Here is an 18,048-nt window from a genome sequence, read left to right on the forward strand (position 1 = left end):
GTCATGGTCCGGTAACTTCCCTTCTCACGGCCCGGTGCCAAGGCTCTGGATAGTCCCCTTGGCCCAGCATGTTCCCAGCCTTCGCTCCCTTTACCTTCCGTGAAGCTGAAAAAACTGCCGGCCTCGGCAGTAATTCAGCTAGGTCGCCCGTGGCTCCCCTTCCTGCTTTCCGCGTCTGCCAATGATGCAACTTCCTGTTTCCGCATGGATGGATTGCAAAGGCAGACATGGAAAGCAGGAAGGGGAGCCACAGGTGACGTAGCTGAATCACTGCCGAGGCCAGCAGTTTTTCCAGCTTCATGGAAGGTAAAGGGAGAGAATGCTGGGCCAAGGGGACTATCCATAGGCTTGGCACTGGGCCGTGAGACGGGAAGTTCCCAGACCATGACTCCTAGGCTGGGAACACCCCCTCATGGCTGGCACCTGGGGGGAACATTACTAAAAATATTTTTTTTACATGGGGGGGGTCAAAAATGATGGCAGTAGATGTCAAAAAACAATGAGCCCCAGGTGTCACATACCTTAGGTACGCCTCTGATTCCACGTATCTACCACCCTTAATGTAAAAAAAAGAAGTATTTCCTTAGATTACTCCTGAGCCTATCACCTCTTAACTTCATCTTATGCCCTCTCATTGCAGAGTTTCCTTTCAAATGAAAGAGACTCGACTCGTGCGCCTTTATATTATGTAGGTATTTAAACGACTCTATCATATCTCCCCTCTCCTGCCTTTCCTCCAAAGTATACAGATTGAGATCTTTAAGTTTGTCCCTATACGCCTTATCACGAAGACCACACACCATTTTAGTAGCATTCCTCTGGACCGACTCCATCCTTTTTATATCTTTTTGAAGGTGTGGCCTCCAGAATTGTACATAATATTCTAAATGAAGTCTCACCAGAGTCTTATACAGGGGCATCAATACCTCCTTTTTCCTGCTGGCCATACCTTTTCCTATGCACCCTATCATCCTTCTAAGTTTCGCCGTAACCTTTTCAACCTGTTTGGCCACCTTAAGATCATCACATGCAATCACACCTAAGTCCCACTCTAGCTATCACCGTCACCTTTTCAAATTGTTTGGCCATCTTAAGATCATCACATACAATCACACTTAAGTCCCGCTCTTCTGCTGTTCATATAAGTTTTTCACCCATTAAACTGTACTGTTCCCTTGGGTTTTTGCAACCCAAATGCATAACTTTACATTTCTTAGCATTAAATTTTAGCTGCCAAATTTCAGACCATTCTTCAAGCTTCACCAGGTCTTTCTTCATTCGGGGTATCTCAGGGATTTGGTGCCTTCATATCTGGTGCCCTAGGCAGTTGTCTGGCTTACTATTCCTAGATCCAGGCTTGCTGCCCTGCTTATTATTAATGAATGTAATATTTCTCCAATATTTTGAAGTTCTAATGTGAGGTTTTTGCATCACCTTCTTGCTGTATGTTTATTCTACAAGAACATTCAAATCCATCAGCAATCAAATCTGGTATTACAAGCATTGTCCTAATTTCACATTGCAATTGTTTGAGACAACAACCCTGCTGGATAAAAGAGCTTCATTATTTGATCTGTGGCTGCTTATTGTGCTTGTGAGCACATCTACTACCAATCAATTTATTCTTAAATGTTTAATGCATTTTGAAAGTGGGAGGAGCGGACAGAAGTGCTACAGCAGTTCCTGCTACACTAAGAGACGTCAGAGAGAGGAAATGTACAGAATAAAAGAAATGTATTGATGGCCATGTCTCGGCCAACCAACAGAAGACCAGAAAACCACAAAATAGTGAGTAGGAAATTAAAATAATATTATTTTCCGGCTAGTCCTGCTTTAGGCTATATTGCTTACTGAAGATTAGGACAGCTCACTTTTATGTTAATCTGTGCTATGATAGGTTTTATCTTCCTACATAAGTGATAAATCTGAGTTCTGCAGTAAAGAGCTATTTATTTTACTGAAAAGGAAGCTGTTGTCAGTAAATGGCTCTGGTTTTCTTTAATTATGAGAGAGAAGGAAGGGATCTGTATATACTGTATGAAAATGGGTCATTAGGGAGGCTACTTCCATCTCGACCTCTTAACGTCATTTGGAATGATAGTCGGTGCTCTCAAGTTGATGCAGCTTAGGGGATGAGCAAAATGATGGTGTCTAGTAGGTTAAGGATAATAAGGTGGCCTGTTCTTGTGTGGAATAATTCAGAGGCTAGATCACATCATGGCTCAATGATCCTTAATTGGGCAGAATTTCACTGTGATTTCTCTTTCCTTTTGTTCTACTCCTTCCCTTTCCCAACCTTTTAGTTTTTATTGTAACCTCCCCTTTCTTTATCTCCCTTGTACCCATTTTTGCTTGTATGTTGGGTAAACTTATGTTTTTGTTTATTGTCTCCCTTGTTATGTCTTTTTAATTTTTGTTTTTCTTTTCTTTTAATGATATATTATTATTGCAAACCACTTAGACTAGCCCCCTCTTCTATTAAACTGCACTAGCAGTTTTTAGCGTAGAGAGCTGCACTGAAAGGCCCGCACTGCTCATGACGCTCATAGGAACTGTATGAGCATCGTGAGCAGCGCGGGCCATTCAGCGTGGCTTCCCACACTAGAAAACTGCTAGTGCAGTTTAATAGAAGAGGCCTTAACTGTAGTTGTATTTGCGGTATATCAAATAAATTGAAACCTGAAACTATCAGAATGTAACAGAAAAATAAAATTATGTAATTATCTCCCTCCTTTACTAATGCGTAGCGCAGGTTTTAGCGCCGGCAGTGGCGGTAACTGCTCCAATGTCCATAGAATTCCTATGAGCATCAGAGCTGTTACTGCCGCTGCTGGCACTAAAACCTGCGCTACCCATTAGTAAAGGAGGGGGTATGTTTGTTAATTACCTTATTTGAAAGCTAAAGGTAATGTACACACAATAAAAGAGTCACAATCAAACATGAATGCATAGCAATTAAATAACCATGTAAGAGTTAAGAGACTTATTTACGTACAAAATACTGAGGCTTATTTGCCAAAAATAGGTCCTTATAGCTTTGCCTTAACCCTGTGTGGATAGAGCCTGTAGGTACATAAGTTTAACCAACCTGAGCAGAGGCATTTTTGGGAGAGGAAAGTACACACACATTTTATAAAATACATGTGTGTGTCCATAAAAAAAAGTGAAATTTGTGTACAGTAAGTAGCAGGTATGAATGTATGCATGTACATTCTTTGTACATACGTTCCCTTAGAAAATACAAAGCATTGGCAGCCACTTGTAAAATGGCTCGCTAAATAAAGAATAGTTCTTACAAAAGTTCAGTTAAAAACAAATTGTTTCTAGTCCACTCCCCTACTTCAAAAACAAACCAACCCTGGCTTTCATTCTATTCTATTCTACTTCTTCTCTAAAATAGGTCCCAAACTGATATGGCCTAAAAAGGAAACAGTGCAAAGTAAGGGGTCCTTGTACTAAGGCGCACTAGCCGATTTAGCGCGTACTAAATGCTACTGTGTCCATTATATTCTATGGACGTGTTAGCGTTTAGTGTGTGCTAAATCAGCGCACCTTAGTATTTATAAATAATCTAGAAACAGGGACGAAGTATGAAGTAATAGAATTCTCAGATGACACCAAACTATTTAATGGGGCTAGGACTAAAGAAGACTGCGAAGATTTACAAAGGGACCTGAACACGCTAGTGGAGTGGGCAACAAGATGGCAGATGAAATTTAATGTAGAGAAATGTAAAGTATTGCACGTAGGGAACAGAAACCCGAGGTACAGCTACACGATGGGAAGGCTGTCATTGAGTGAGAGTACCCAAGGAAGGGACTTGGGGGTAATAGTGGACAAGACCATGAAGCCGGCGGCACAGTGCGCAGCGGCCGCTAAGAAAGCAAATAGAATGCTAGGTATAATCAAGAAGGGTATTACAACCAGAACGAAAGAAGTTATCCTGCCGTTGTATCGGGCATCTGGAGTACTGCATCCAATATTGGTCACCATACCTAAAGAAGGATATGGCGATACTCGAGAGGGTTCAGAAGAGAGCAACACGTTTGATAAAAGGTATGGAAAACCTTTCATACACTGAAAGTTTGGAGAAACTGGGGCTCTTTTCCCTGGAGAAGCGGAGACTTGGGATATGATAGAGACTTACAAAATCATGAAGGGCATAGAGAAAGTGGAGAGGGACAGATTCTTCAAGCTTTTGAAAACTACAAGAACGAGAGGGCATTCAGAAAAATTAAAAGGGGACAGATTCAGAACCAATGCTAGGAAGTTCTTCTTCACCCAATGGGTGGTGGACACCTGGAATGCGCTTCCAGATGGCATGATAGAACAGGGTACGGTTTTCAAGTTTCAAGTTTATTATTACATTTGATTAATCGCTTAATCTGAATTCTAAGCGATGTACAGATTAATAAAAATTACAGAGTAAAGGAAGACAGACTTAAAATGACAAGTAACAAAACAACTAAAACATAAGAATAAATTAAATTACACACACAAGTAGAAACATTAGGAAACTTGGGAATGAATTACAATTTAATTATAAAGTAGTACAACTAGGGTTAAAAACAAAAGGGAAGGGAATAACAAATATCAAAATGGTCTAGGTTAAAGTCAGAGCCGTAAGCAATTCAATTAATCATTGAATGCATCTTTAAAAAGAAGACTCTTTAAATTGCTCTTAAATTTTTCAAGATTCTTTTCCTCTCTTAAATATAATGGGAGGGCATTCCAGGATTGGGGAGCCCTTACAGAAAAAATAGAGTTTGGATTTCAAGAAGTGATTGGACAATTTCCTGAAGAAAAAGGAGATAGAAGGGTATAGATAGAGGCCTTGGACCTGATGGGCCGCTGCGTGAGCGGACTGCTGGGCATGATGGACCCATGGTCTGACCCAGCAGAGGCACTTCTTATGTTCTTATGACCCCTAAATTTGAAAAGATCAAAAGTTAAATGTTATCCAAGGATTTCTCAAATTAAAAAAATCTTAAGAAACAAGAGACAGGAAGCACAACCAGTCCCTAGTGATCTAGTGTGTCAGGCTTTTGGAGCAGAGAAGTAGTGTAATGGTTAGTACAGTGGACTGAGAGTTTGGGGAATTGGGTTCAATTCCCACTGCAGCTCCTTGTGATCCTGAGCAAGTCACATAGGGGGTCTTTTACTAAGCCGCGCTAGCTGATTTAGCGTATCCTAAATGCTAACGTGTCCATAGAATATAATGGGTGCCTCATTAAATCAGTTAGTGCACCTTATTAAAAGACCCCCTTAATCTTCCATTGTCCCAGGTACAACTCCTCCCCACCACACACACACACTGCTTGCTCTGGGATTCTGCTAGGTACTTGTGACCTGGAATGGTCACTGTTGGAAACAGGAGACTGGGCTACTGGGCATCCAAATAGCAGATGTAATTTAATGTGGACAAATACAAAGTGATGCACATTGAGAATAACCTGAATCACAGTTACCAGATGCTAGGGTCCACCTTGGGGATTAGCACCCAAGAAAAGGATCTGAGTATCATCGTAGACAATACAATGAAACCTTCCGCTCAATGTGTGGTGGCGTCCAAAAAAGCAAATAGGATGCTAGGAATTATTTTAAAAGGGATGGTTAACAAGACTAAGAATGTTATAATGCCCCTGTATCGCTCCATGGTGCGACCTCATCTGGAGTATTGCATTCAATTCTGGTCTCCTTATCTCAAGAAAGATATAGTGGCGCTCTTTGGTTGAAATAACCATATAGACAAATATCTGCCTGCCTCCTAAACTTCCATATATTCCTCAGTTCTTTATTCTATTTCTGGGAAGATCAGAGAAAGAAATCCACACAAGAGTGTAGGTAATAGTCAAAGCTTTGAGAAGCGTTTCTATGGCCGTTTGGGGGAGGATGGGCTGGAGAGGGCTTCAATGGCTAGAAGGGTGTAGCTGGGCTGGAATCGGTTTTGACAGAGATTTTGGCAGTTGGATTCTTGCCCAGAAAGATCTAAGAAGAAAAATTAAAAAAATTTTAAGTTGAATCAGGTTTGGGCAGACTGGATGGACCATTCGGATCGTTATCTGCCATCATCTACTATGTTACTATGACCCTAGCATCTAATAACTGTGATTTGGATTATTCTTCCCAATGTGCATCACGTTGCATTAGTTCACATAAAATCTCATCTGTCACTTGGACACCAAGTCTTCCAATTTCCTAAGGTCCGCCTGCAATTTTTCACAATCCGCATGCATTTTAACAACTTTGAACAGTTTAGTGTCATCTGCAAATTTAATCACCTCACTCATCATTCCAATTTCCAGATCATTTATAAATAAGTTAAATAGCACCGGTCCCAGTACAGGCCCCTGCGACACTCCACTGTTTACTTTCCTCCATTGAGAAAAATGGCCATTTAACCCTACCCTCTGTTTTCTATCTGATAACCAATCCTAATCCACAACTGAACTTTGCCACCTATCCCATGACTATTTAATTTTCTCAGGAGCCTCTCAAGGGAGGAACTTTATCAAAAGCTTTCTGAAAATCTAGATACATTCTATCAACCAACTCACCTTTATCCACAAGTTTATTCACACCTATAAAGAAGTCAAGCAAATTGGTGAGGCGATATCTCCTTCAGCTGAACCCATGCTGACTCTTTCACATTATATCATGTTTGTCTACATGTTCCACAATTTTATTTTTTATAATTGTTTCCAGCATTTTGCTTAGCACTGATGGCAGGCTTACTGGTCTGTAATTTCCCTCATGTCCTCTATTTATTTAAAAATTTATATACATAGAAACATAGAACATAGAAAAGTGACGGCAGAAAAGGGCCAAGGCCCATCAAGTCTGCCCACTCTATTGATCCGCCCTCCTAGTTACCCTTTGAGATATTGTGCTCTGATGACCCATCCCCTTAACTCTACCCTCCTAGAGATCCGACCTGGGCATCCCATCTGTTTTTAAAATCTGACACGCTGCTGGCCTCGATCACCTGCACTGGAAGCTCATTCCAATTGTCAACCACTCTTTCGGTGAAGAAATACTTCCTGGTGTTGCCATGAAACTTCCCGCCCCTGATTTTTAGTGGATGCCCTCTTGTGGTCGAGGGTCCCCTAAGAGAGAACATATCCTCTTCCACCTCGATACGACCAGTGATATATTTAAATGTCTCAATCATGTCTCCCCTCTCCCTACGTTCTTCAAGAGAGTATAGTCACAATTTGTTCAGCCTTTCTCTGTACGGGAGATCCTTGAGCCCAGAGACCATCCTGGTGGCCATTCGCTGAACCGACTCAACTCTCAGTACATCTTTACGGTAATGTGGTCTCCAGAATTGCACACAGTACTCCAGGTGAGGCCTCACCATGGTTCTGTACAGTAGCATTAGGACGTCGGGCTTCCAACTTACAAAGCTCCTGTGGATACAACCCAGCATTTGCCTAGCCTTGGATGAAGCCTTCTCCACTTGATTGGCAGTTTTCATGTCTTTACTAATGATCACCCCTAAATCGCGTTCCGCTGCAGTCCTAGCCAGGGTTTCTCCATTTAATGTGTACGTTCTGCATGGATTATTGTTGCCAAGGTGCATGACTTTGCATTTTTTAGCGTTGAAGCTTATTGTATACCGCATATTGACTATGCGGTTTACAAATTACATTCAAATCATCTTAAATCCATGTACACACAATAGAAACAACTAACAACAAGTGTAACAGTGGAAGGTAGAAATAGTCAGACACATTTTTAACATGTTCTTGGACTTCATCCTCCCCACACTGTATCACAAAATTCCAAGAACGTATGAACAGACAATAGCAGGCCAAGTTTCAACAAGATTAAAACAAGAAGACATTGTCTTCACTTACAATTATATTGGTCAGAGATCTGGTCCACTAATTTGCAAGATTCTACCCATCAGGGATTCCTTGTCATATTCAGCAATAATCTTTGGTGTATCGGCTATTAACTCTAAATTAGATAAACATAAATCTAAATTACTCAAATGTTTATTGCTACTAGCACTGAAAACCATCTTGTCTTGTTGGAAAGACTTTACTTCTCTAAATTATAATGTGCGGTGGAACACTGTCTGCCTTTATTATAAATTTTAAAAAAAATTGTAGCTGAAAAAACAAATACACTATCATCATTTAACAAGGTATGGTCAAGGGTTATGAAATATTGTGAGATACATGCTAACTGATTAACCATTTACAGTAGCCTTTAATTTGTCATTGGTCAACATATTACTTACATCATATTTACTATATGTATTTGTTTAAAATGGAGCTAACTATATATTGTATTATTTTTCATGTATGATTTACTCCTGCAAGATTGTTGTTTATATATTTTGATGTTCTGTTTGTATGTTTGTTCAACTAAATGCAATAAAACAGATTGAAGAAGAAAAAAAACAACAACACACAACCAAAAACCAAGAAGACATTTTAGTCAAATGCATTTTCAAAATATTCTTGAAAATTAAACTAAACTAAACTAAACCTTAGGTACAAACTCTATAGGAGGGACAGGACACACAAGAAGGGTGGAGGAGTAGCACTGTATATAAAGGACTCCATTCCTTCAACCAGGATGGAAACAACAGTAAGGGCTGACAGCTTGGAATCAATATGGGTTAAACTGACAGGAGGAAATGGAGCAGACATCAAATTGGGACTGTACTATCGCCCACCAGGACAGCCAGAAACAAACGACCAGGACCTGGAGGACGAATTGAGGCAGGTATGCAAAATTGGAAGTGTGTTGGTTATGGGGGATTTCAACTACCCTGGAATAGACTGGAACACTGGACACTCAAATTGCACGAGAGAAACTAAATTCCTAGAGGCAACGAGGGACTGTTACATGGAACAGCTGGTCACGGAACCAACGCGAGGGGATGCCACTCTGGACCTAATCCTCAATGGGCTAGGGGGACCCGCAAAGGAGGTGGTAGTACTAGCACCATTAGGGAACAGCGATCACAACATGATACAGTACAAACTAAACATAGGAACACAAAAGGTGAAAAGAACCACAACGACAGCACTCAACTACAGAAAAGGAAATTACGAGGCCATGAAGAAAATGGTGGGAAAAAAGCTCAGCAACAGCTCAATGAAGATGGAGACCGTAGAGGAAGCCTGGGCCCTACTCAAGGGCACGGTGCACGAGGCACAAGACCTGTACATCCCAAGGTTTAGGAAAGGGTGCAAAAAGAATTGAGCTCGAAACCCGGCGTGGATAAACAATGCAGTAAAAAAGGCGATAAATGACAAGAAATCATCTTTCAGAAAATGGAAAAAGGACCCAACAAGGGACAACCAGAAGGAACACAAAAGGCACCAGAAAGAATGTCACCGAGAGGTTAGGAAAGCAAAAAGAGAGTATGAGGAAAGACTGGCAGGGGAAGCAAGAAACTTCAAACCATTCTTCAGGTATGTGAAGGGGAAGCAACCAGCCAGGGAGGAAGTGGGACCATTGGACGATGGAGACAGGAAAGGAGTGGTAACAGAGGAAAAAGAGATAGCTGACAGATTAAACAAGTTCTTCTCGTCAGTCTTCACGAGAGAGGACATATCCAATATCCCAGAACCTGAGGAGATCATAAATGGAGACCACGATGAAAAGCTGGTCCAATTAGAGGCGAGCCGAGAGGATGTCCTCCGACAGATAGACAGACTGAAGAGCGACAAATCACCGGGCCTGGACGGCATCCACCCAAGGGTAATAAAGGAACTGAGAAACGAAATAGCGGAAACACTTTGCCAAATATGTAATCTATCCTTGGAAACTGGGGAGATCCCAGAGGACTGGAAAATAGCAAATGTCACGCCCATCTTTAAGAAGGGATCAAGAGGAGATCCGGGAAACTACAGGCCGGTGAGCTTGACCTCGGTCCCGGGAAAGATAATGGAAGCACTGGTCAAGGACACAATCTGCGAGCACATAGAAAAAAATGGACAACTGAAGGCGAGCCAGCACGGCTTCTGCAAGGGTAGGTCGTGCCTCACGAACTTACTGTACTTCTTTGAGGGAATAAACAGCCAGATGGACAAGGGGGAAGCCATAGACATCATTTACCTCGACTTCCAAAAAGCCTTCGACAAGGTACCTCACGAAAGGCTGCTTAAGAAGCTGTGGAATCACGGGGTGCAAGGGGATGTACACCAATGGATCAGACACTGGCTGGCGGGCAGAAAACAGAGGGTTGGAGTAAAAGGGCATTACTCAGACTGGCAATGGGTCACGAGCGGAGTCCCTCAGGGATCGGTGTTGGGACCACTCCTGTTCAATATATTTATCAACGACCTGGAGACGGGGACGAAATGTGAGGTCATTAAATTTGCTGATGACACCAAACTCTGTAGCAGGGTCAAAACCAAGGAGGATTGTGAAGACCTGCAGAGGGACCTGACGAGACTAGAGGAGTGGGCAAAAAAATGGCAAATGAGTTTCAATGTGGATAAATGCAAGGTCATGCATGTAGGTAAAAAGAACCCGATGTTCAGCTATAAAATGGGGGGAATATTGCTAGGGGTGAGTAACCTGGAAAGGGACCTGGGGGTGATGGTCGACACATCACTGAAACCATCGGCGCAATGTGCGACAGCCTCAAAGAAAGCAAACAGAATGCTGGGCATCATCAAAAAGGGTATCACAACCAGGACGAAAGAAGTCATCATGCCACTGTATCGTGCAATGGTGCGCCCGCACCTGGAATACTGTGTCCAGTACTGGTCACCGTACCTCAAGAAAGACATGGCAGTACTCGAGGGAGTCCAGAGAAGAGCGACAAAACTGATAAGAGGTATGGAAAATTTTTCATACGCTGACAGGTTAAAAATGCTGGGGCTGTTCTCCCTGGAGAAGAGGAGACTTAGAGGGGACATGAGAGAAACCTTCAAAATCCTGAAGGGCATAGAGAAAGTGGACAAGGACAGATTCTTCAAACTGTGGGGAACCACAAGCACTAGGGGTCACTCGGAGAAATTGAAAGGGGACAGGTTCAGAACAAATGCTAGAAAGTTCTTTTTTACCCAGAGGGTGGTAGACGCATGGAACGCTCTTCCAGAGGTTGTGATAGGCCAGACCACAGTACAGGGGTTCAAGGAAGGTTTGGATAGGTTCATAAAGGATAAAGGGATTGAGGGGTACAGATAGAAGCAGAGGTAGGATATAAAAATGGTCAAATCACTTCACAGGTCAAAGGACCTGATGGGCCACCGCGGGAGCGGACCACTGGGCGGGATGGACCTCTGGTCTGACCCAGTGGAGGCAACTTCTTATATTCTTATGTTCTTATATACCACATCCTCTCCATGAATATAGAGCTCAGCACAGTTTACAAGAGCTTAATAAAGGGAAGTATAACACACTGAGTTTGGTGGTTGAGTAAAGGGGGAGAGGAGAACATAAGAAGTTGCCTTCGCTGGGTCAGACCATAGGTCCATCGTGCCCAGCAGTCTGCTCCCGCAGGGGCCCATCAGGTCCATGACCTGTAAGGTGATCCTTTGCCTAAAACCCTTCAATCCCCTTTATTCCTCTATCTATACCCTTACATAATCCTATCTATACCTCTATCTGCATTACGTTTTTGTGAAAAGCCTAGTTTTCAGGTGCTTATGGAATAGTTGGAAAGAGACCTGATTCCGCAATGGGGTAGTAAGGTTATTCCAAAGCCCTGTGATTCTGAAGAAGAGAGATTTTCCCAATTTTCCCACATGGAGGATACCTTATAGTGAGGGGAAGGATAGTTTGGGTAGGCCTGGTGTTGTCGGGATTCGGGGAGTTCTAAGATAGAGGAATTAGGGGAGGGAGGATGCTGTGTAGGATTTTAAAACCTAGACAGGAACATTTAAAATGAACCCTGGCGATTATTGGGAGCCAGTGAAGTTTGGACAAAAGTGGGGAAACACGGTCAAATTTATGTTTTGCGAAGATCAACTTGGCCGCAATGTTCTGAATTAGTTGAAGTCTTTGAAGACTCTTTTTAGTTAGACTTAGGTAGATGGAATTACAGTAATCTAGTTTGGAAAGGATTATATTATAAAATTATATCATAAAATTCCAGAAAAGCATTAACAACCACAAGGAGGTATTACCAGAAAAAGGCATTAGCAAATAGTTGCATTTTCAACATTTTCTTGAAATTATTCCTCCCAGCACAAAATTGCAGAATACCAGACAGGGTATTCAAGAGTTTAGCACTTGCCACAGACATGAGTAATTGACAGGGCATAGAGAGAGTAAATAAGGACAGATTCTTCAAACTGAGAGGAGCCACAAGCACTAGGGGTCACTCTGAGAAGTTGAAAGGGGACAGTTTAGAACAAATGCTAGAAAATTCTTTTTTACGCAGAGGGTGGTAGACACATGGAACGCGCTTCCGGAGGAAGTGATAGGCCAGAACTCTGTACAGGGATTCAAGAAGGGTTTGGATAGGTTCCTGGAGGATAAAGGGATAGAGGGGTACAGATAGAACTTGAGGTAGGTTATAGAAGTGGTCAGAAACCACTTCACAGGTCGCAGACCTGATGGGCCGCCGCGGGAGCGGACCGCTGGGCGAGATGGACCTCGGTCTGACCCAGTGGAGGCAACTTCTTATGTTCTTATGTTATAATAATAATAATAATAACTTTATTTTTCTATACCGCCATAGTCAGGTGACTTCTAGGCGGTTCACACTGTAAGAAGGCTGGACATTCAGCGAATAACAAGGTCACAATACAATACAATAAGTCAACATACAATACAAGACAAAACAATACAATACAATACAATACAATACAATGAGTGTATACAACACAGTACAATATAATACAACGAGTCTAAATATAATACAATACAATAAGTCTAAAGACAACACCATACATAAGTCTAATACAGTATCGTACAATGAGTCTAAATATAATACAATAGTGAAGAGGGGAAAGTTACAGATTGGGGTTCAATGGGTAATGAGTTCTTACCCTCTAGACTCAATTTCATACTATTTTCTGATACCCTGGACCCCTTTTTAAAAATCGATGTAACATTGGCCACCCTCCAATCTTCAGGTTACAGATCACTAACAGCAAGTCAGCAATTTCATGTTTCAATTCTTTTAGCACCCTGAGATTTATAACATCCGGTCCAGGTGATTTATCACTTTTTAACTTGTCAATTTGGCTTAGTACATCTTCCAGATTCACCGAGATTTCTTTGAGTTCCTGTGCATCATCATCCTTGAAAACCATTTCTGGTTCAGGTAGATTTCTTACATCTTCTTCCGTAAAGACAGAAGCAAATAATTCATTCAGCCTCTCCGCTATGGCCTTATCCTCCCTGAGTGCCCCTTTTGCTCCTTCATCATCTAACGGTCCCACGGATTCCCTCACTGGTTTTCTGCTTCTGATTTACCTAAAGAAAATGTTATGAGTTTTTGCCTCTTTGGCAAGTTTCTCTTCCTATTCTTTCTTAGCTTTCTTTATCAATGCATCCAACTTGCCAATGCTTGTGTCTCTTCTTATTTTCTTCATTCGGATCCTTTTTCCATTTTTTAAAGGATTTTTATGGCTCTAATAGCCTCTTTCATTTCAACTTTTAACCGTGCTGGCTCTTGTTTCCACACCTGGTTTATATTCCTAACCTTTTCAACTGATCCTTTTAACTTCTTTTAACCATTTTCCTCATTTTATCAATCACCCTTTAAAAATTAAATGCCTCTACAGTAGATTTCTTTTGCGATGTCACTCCAGGTATCAGCTCAAATTTGATCACGTTATGATCACTCTTTCCCAGCGGACCCCACACTGTTAACTCCTGTACAATGCCTTGCATTACACTAATAATAATAATACAATTTTTATACCCAGAAAGTAAGAACAAGGTTGTATCCACCTACAAGCTCAGCACTGCACAGATCATACTGAAGTGGTCTGACTGGATTTTCAGAGGCAGTATCTGAGTAAATGCCACTGAAAATCCAGGTGGGATCTGGAAAGCAAGGCTTTGGGCCTATATATATTTGGCTATGAGACTCTCAGCGCGAGTGAGGCATGCTGGGTCCGGATCAATTTGCCAGCTCACTCCAGCACCATTGCATTCTACTCTCCTCCTGAGGAAGCCTTTCCAGGTGAAACGGTTCAAGTAGAGGAGCAGCTAATTTATGCACATTGAGTCAGCAGGAGCTACTTTCCTGGGAAGCAAGAAAGAAAAAAGATTAAAGAAAGATCCTACTGGGCTGCTTTGAAGCTTTAGTGCATCTCAATGTGTTGGAGATGTTTCATTTGCTGTTATATTAGCTTGAGTAGCCGAAGTAACATATTGACTGTTAAGCCAATACAGGGACAGAAAAGTGAATATGATGGTCCCATATTTGTCCTCTTAGGAGACAAAGGGCATTGAGCACTTTTCACTAAATACACATTTAGTTTTATATTTATTATTTTATTCATTATCATGAGAAAAAATAGCTATATATATATTGAACCATAAAGAAATGTTCAAATCTTTTCATCTACTCAGGTTAAACTTGTGCTAAGCAGCTAAATCACTCTAGACATTAGTTTCTTTGTATCTACCTACAACAAATTCTATTTCAATAGGTTTTATTTTATATTTAGGCTTGTTTGCAAATGCTGTTACATGGTTTCCTCTTGTTTGTTTATGTTAAAGGACTGGCATTTACCAGCCATTTCCTCCTCTGCTTCAGCACATAACATGGTATGTACACTGCATGCCATTTTCTAAAATTATGTCAATTTCTTTTTTCTGCAGGAATGAGGATGTGTTGCCAATTGTTTAAGATCTTATGGGACCCTTATACTAGTAAATGGGTTTATAGGATTTTACTATACACTAAGCCCATGTCCAGTGTGGTCGTAAAATGGGACTTTGTTTCTATGTGTTGAATTCTGGCCATGACAGCATTAGTGCCTGCTCATTAAAAAAAAATTTCCCCCGAGCACTTTCTGTCTTTTATTCAGGAAGTGCTCAGTAGTGCTGCCTGATTCAGGAAAAAAAATTTGATTCGATTCAGCCTACTGAATTGGTTTTTTGATTCAATTCGATTCGATTCAATTTTCCTGCCCAATTGGGTGTTTTTTTTTAAACATCCTGGTGGGTTTATTTTACAGCCTCTTCACCCCCTTTGCCTTCCCCTAACCACACTGGCGCTGTGGTGTAAACAAAATAAACAAAAAAGACTTTTCCTCTCTCTGTTAAAAACTAGCTCATGTTCAAGGTTTAACACCAGCTCTGGCAGGATACACATTTCAAATCTGACATATTGTAATAAAATTATTTTTCTACCTTTTGTTGTCTGGTCATTATTCAAATCTTGTTGGTCCCAGGCTCTGGTTGTCTTCTGATAACTTGCTTGCCAGGGTCTCCTTCTTCTTTCTCTGTTCTAACCATCCATCTGCCATTTCTGTCCTCCCCTTCCGTTTCCCTTCTCTCCTCCAGAGGTCTGGCATCTTTTTTTTTTCATTTCCATCCACAGATCCACCTTTTCTTAACTACCCTTTCATCCAGCATCTCTCCCTCCTTCCCTACCACTCCAGGGTCCACCATCTCTCCCTTTCTTTTCCCAACTACCCTCCTATCCAGTATCTCTATCCCCCTCCACACCATCCCTTGTGTCCAACTTTTCTCCCTTTCTGTTCCTTCCCTCTCTAAATCCCATTGTCCATCATCTCCCTCCCTCTCCTCTATTTTTAGACCCATTATTTCTTCCCCTTCTAAAGTCCGGCATATGCACATCTCTTTGAATCCCCCCTTCCCTCCCTCCGTGTACTTCTACACCAGGGCCCCCCTCCCCTGAAGTTCGGCCCCCCCCTCCTGAAGACCTGCAGCCCTACACCTTCCCCCGAAGGTCTGTCCCTTCCTTGAAGGCCTGCCTGTCCCCCCTGAAGGGCTATGCCACCATCCCTGGCCTGTCCCCTCCATTAAAGGCCTGTTTCCCCCTGGAAGGCCTGCACCCCCCAAGGCCTGCCCCACCCCCTGAAGAACTGCCCCCCCAAAGGACTTCTCCCCTTAAAGGCCTGTTCCCCGTTAAAGGCCTGTTCACCCCTTGAAGGCCTGCACCCCCCCAAGGCTTGTCCCACGCCCTGAAGGACTGCCCCCCTGAAGGACAGCCCCACCCCCGAAAGACTGCACACCCCCCCGGGAAGGCCTCCATGTTCCCCCTGGCCTCCCCGAACCGTTTACCTTACAGCTTGAGTCTGCAGCCAAAGATCGCGGTTATAGCGTCTTTGCACTGCAGTGCTTTGAGCTATTTCCTCTGCTGCTGCTTCTTCTGATGTCAGAGGCAGGATTGCAGTGGGGGAAACAGCTCAAAGCACTGTAACCACGATCTTCGGCTGCAGGCTCAAGCTGTAAGGTAAATGGTTCGGGGAGGCTAGGGGAAACACGGAGGCCTTCCCAGGGGATGCACAGTCTTTTGGGGGGGCAGTCCTTCGGGGAGGCTAGGAGGGAAGCCAGATGCAGCACTTCCCGACTGACCCTCCCTCCTCGCCCTCTAAAACAGGTGCGGAGCGAAGGGAGAGAGTCCGAATCGGGAAGCCGATTTTTAAAAAAAATTAAATCAATTTGAATCGATTCACCCGATGCATTAACCAGATGGGCGTCTATATTTTTGAACCATTTTCAAAAGAAAAATGACAAAACAAAGCATTGAGGATGTAGGTGGGACTAGCATTTGTAGCCACACAGACATCCCAGCAGAGCAGTGGGACACCTCAAGGGGCACTGCAGTGAACTTCACCTAAAATGCCCCATATACACATCTCACCATAATAGCCCTCTAAAACCTATTAAACCCAAATGTACACCACAACAATAACCCTTACACCTATAGATATCACCTATATGATGGTCCAGTAGGCTTGGACCAGTTGGAGTGAGATGTGGGCCTGGGTCCCATTCTCTGCAGTTCACTACACTGATCATCAGGCTACTCCAGAGACTTACTTGCTGCTCTCTGAAGCTGTCGTATAGGCAGGTGTATATACAGTTTCATTCATATCCTGGGGGAGGGGGGTCAGTGACTACTGGGGAAGTGTGGGGGATCATGCTTACATACCTCCAGTGGTCATCTGGTCAGTTTAGGTACCTTTTTTGAAGTTCTGGTCGCAATATCTCAAAAAAGATATAGCAGATTTAGAAAAGGAGCAGAGAAGGGTAGCGAAAATGACAAAAGAGTTGAGGGGATGATTTCCCTTTGAGGAAAGGCTAAATTGACTACAATTTTCAGCTTGGAGAAGAGATGGCTCAGGCGTGATATGATAGAGGTCTATAAAATACTAAGTGGAGTGGAAAGAGTAGATGTGAATTGCTTGTTTACTCTTTCCAAAAATACTAAGACTAGGGGAAGTGCGATGAAGCTACTAAGTAGTAGATTTAAAACAAACCAGAAAAAATATTTCCTTACACAATGTGTAATTAAACTCTGGAATTCATTGCCAGAGAATGTGGTGAAATCAGTTAGCATAGCGGGGTTTAAAAAAGGCTTGGATTATTTCCTAAAAGAGAAGTCCAGAGGCCATGATTGAGATAGAATGGAACGATTCATTGCAGAATGTTTCAATACGGCCATAAATAATAATTTTTTTAAAATACAGACGTACTTTTTCCCACATGTGTCCTCGAATGCTGGAAATAAAGCTGATTTCTAGTTAAACTTTGCACCGAGTCATTGTAAATAAATTAAAAGCAGATTTTCTCACTTTCCTCAAAACCTTTATGTTTATTACAAACTTGATCTTGGAAGTTAAAGGAAGTTGCTGCGGAAATACTAAGATGTGTAGCAGTAAGTCATCAGCGTTCCATCCTACAGCATTGGGTGATGCTCTTTAGAAGTCCTAGTTTCAAGAAACCTTCTCAGAATCAGAGTAGGTAGTTCTATCTGGATGTCTCGGCTTGATTTTCTCTCCCCCTCTTCTCGCTCCAGCATGTTTTTCTGTTTTCTCCCAAGTTGGTAATTGAAATTACTCACTGTTATTGTATTTCCCAGTTTATTACCTTCCCTAATTTCTACTAATATTTATGCATCGAGATACCGTGACACAA

General features: G+C 42.2%; 1 protein-coding gene across 1 annotated transcript in view; it reads left to right on the top strand.

The window, feature by feature from the left end:
- Window positions 1-1,719: 1,719 nt before the first annotated feature.
- The window catches only part of TRAPPC3L (trafficking protein particle complex 3 like), a 101,281-nt gene continuing 84,952 nt past the window's right edge, over window positions 1,720-18,048 (top strand). The window contains exon 1 of the mRNA XM_033938414.1: window positions 1,720-1,788. Within this exon, the coding sequence (XP_033794305.1) occupies window positions 1,741-1,788 (48 nt within the window). The 5' untranslated portion in view covers window positions 1,720-1,740. The remainder of the gene's footprint in view (window positions 1,789-18,048) is intronic.

This window comes from Geotrypetes seraphini, chromosome 3 (assembly GCF_902459505.1).
Source record: "Geotrypetes seraphini chromosome 3, aGeoSer1.1, whole genome shotgun sequence".
NCBI lineage: Eukaryota > Metazoa > Chordata > Amphibia > Gymnophiona > Dermophiidae > Geotrypetes > Geotrypetes seraphini.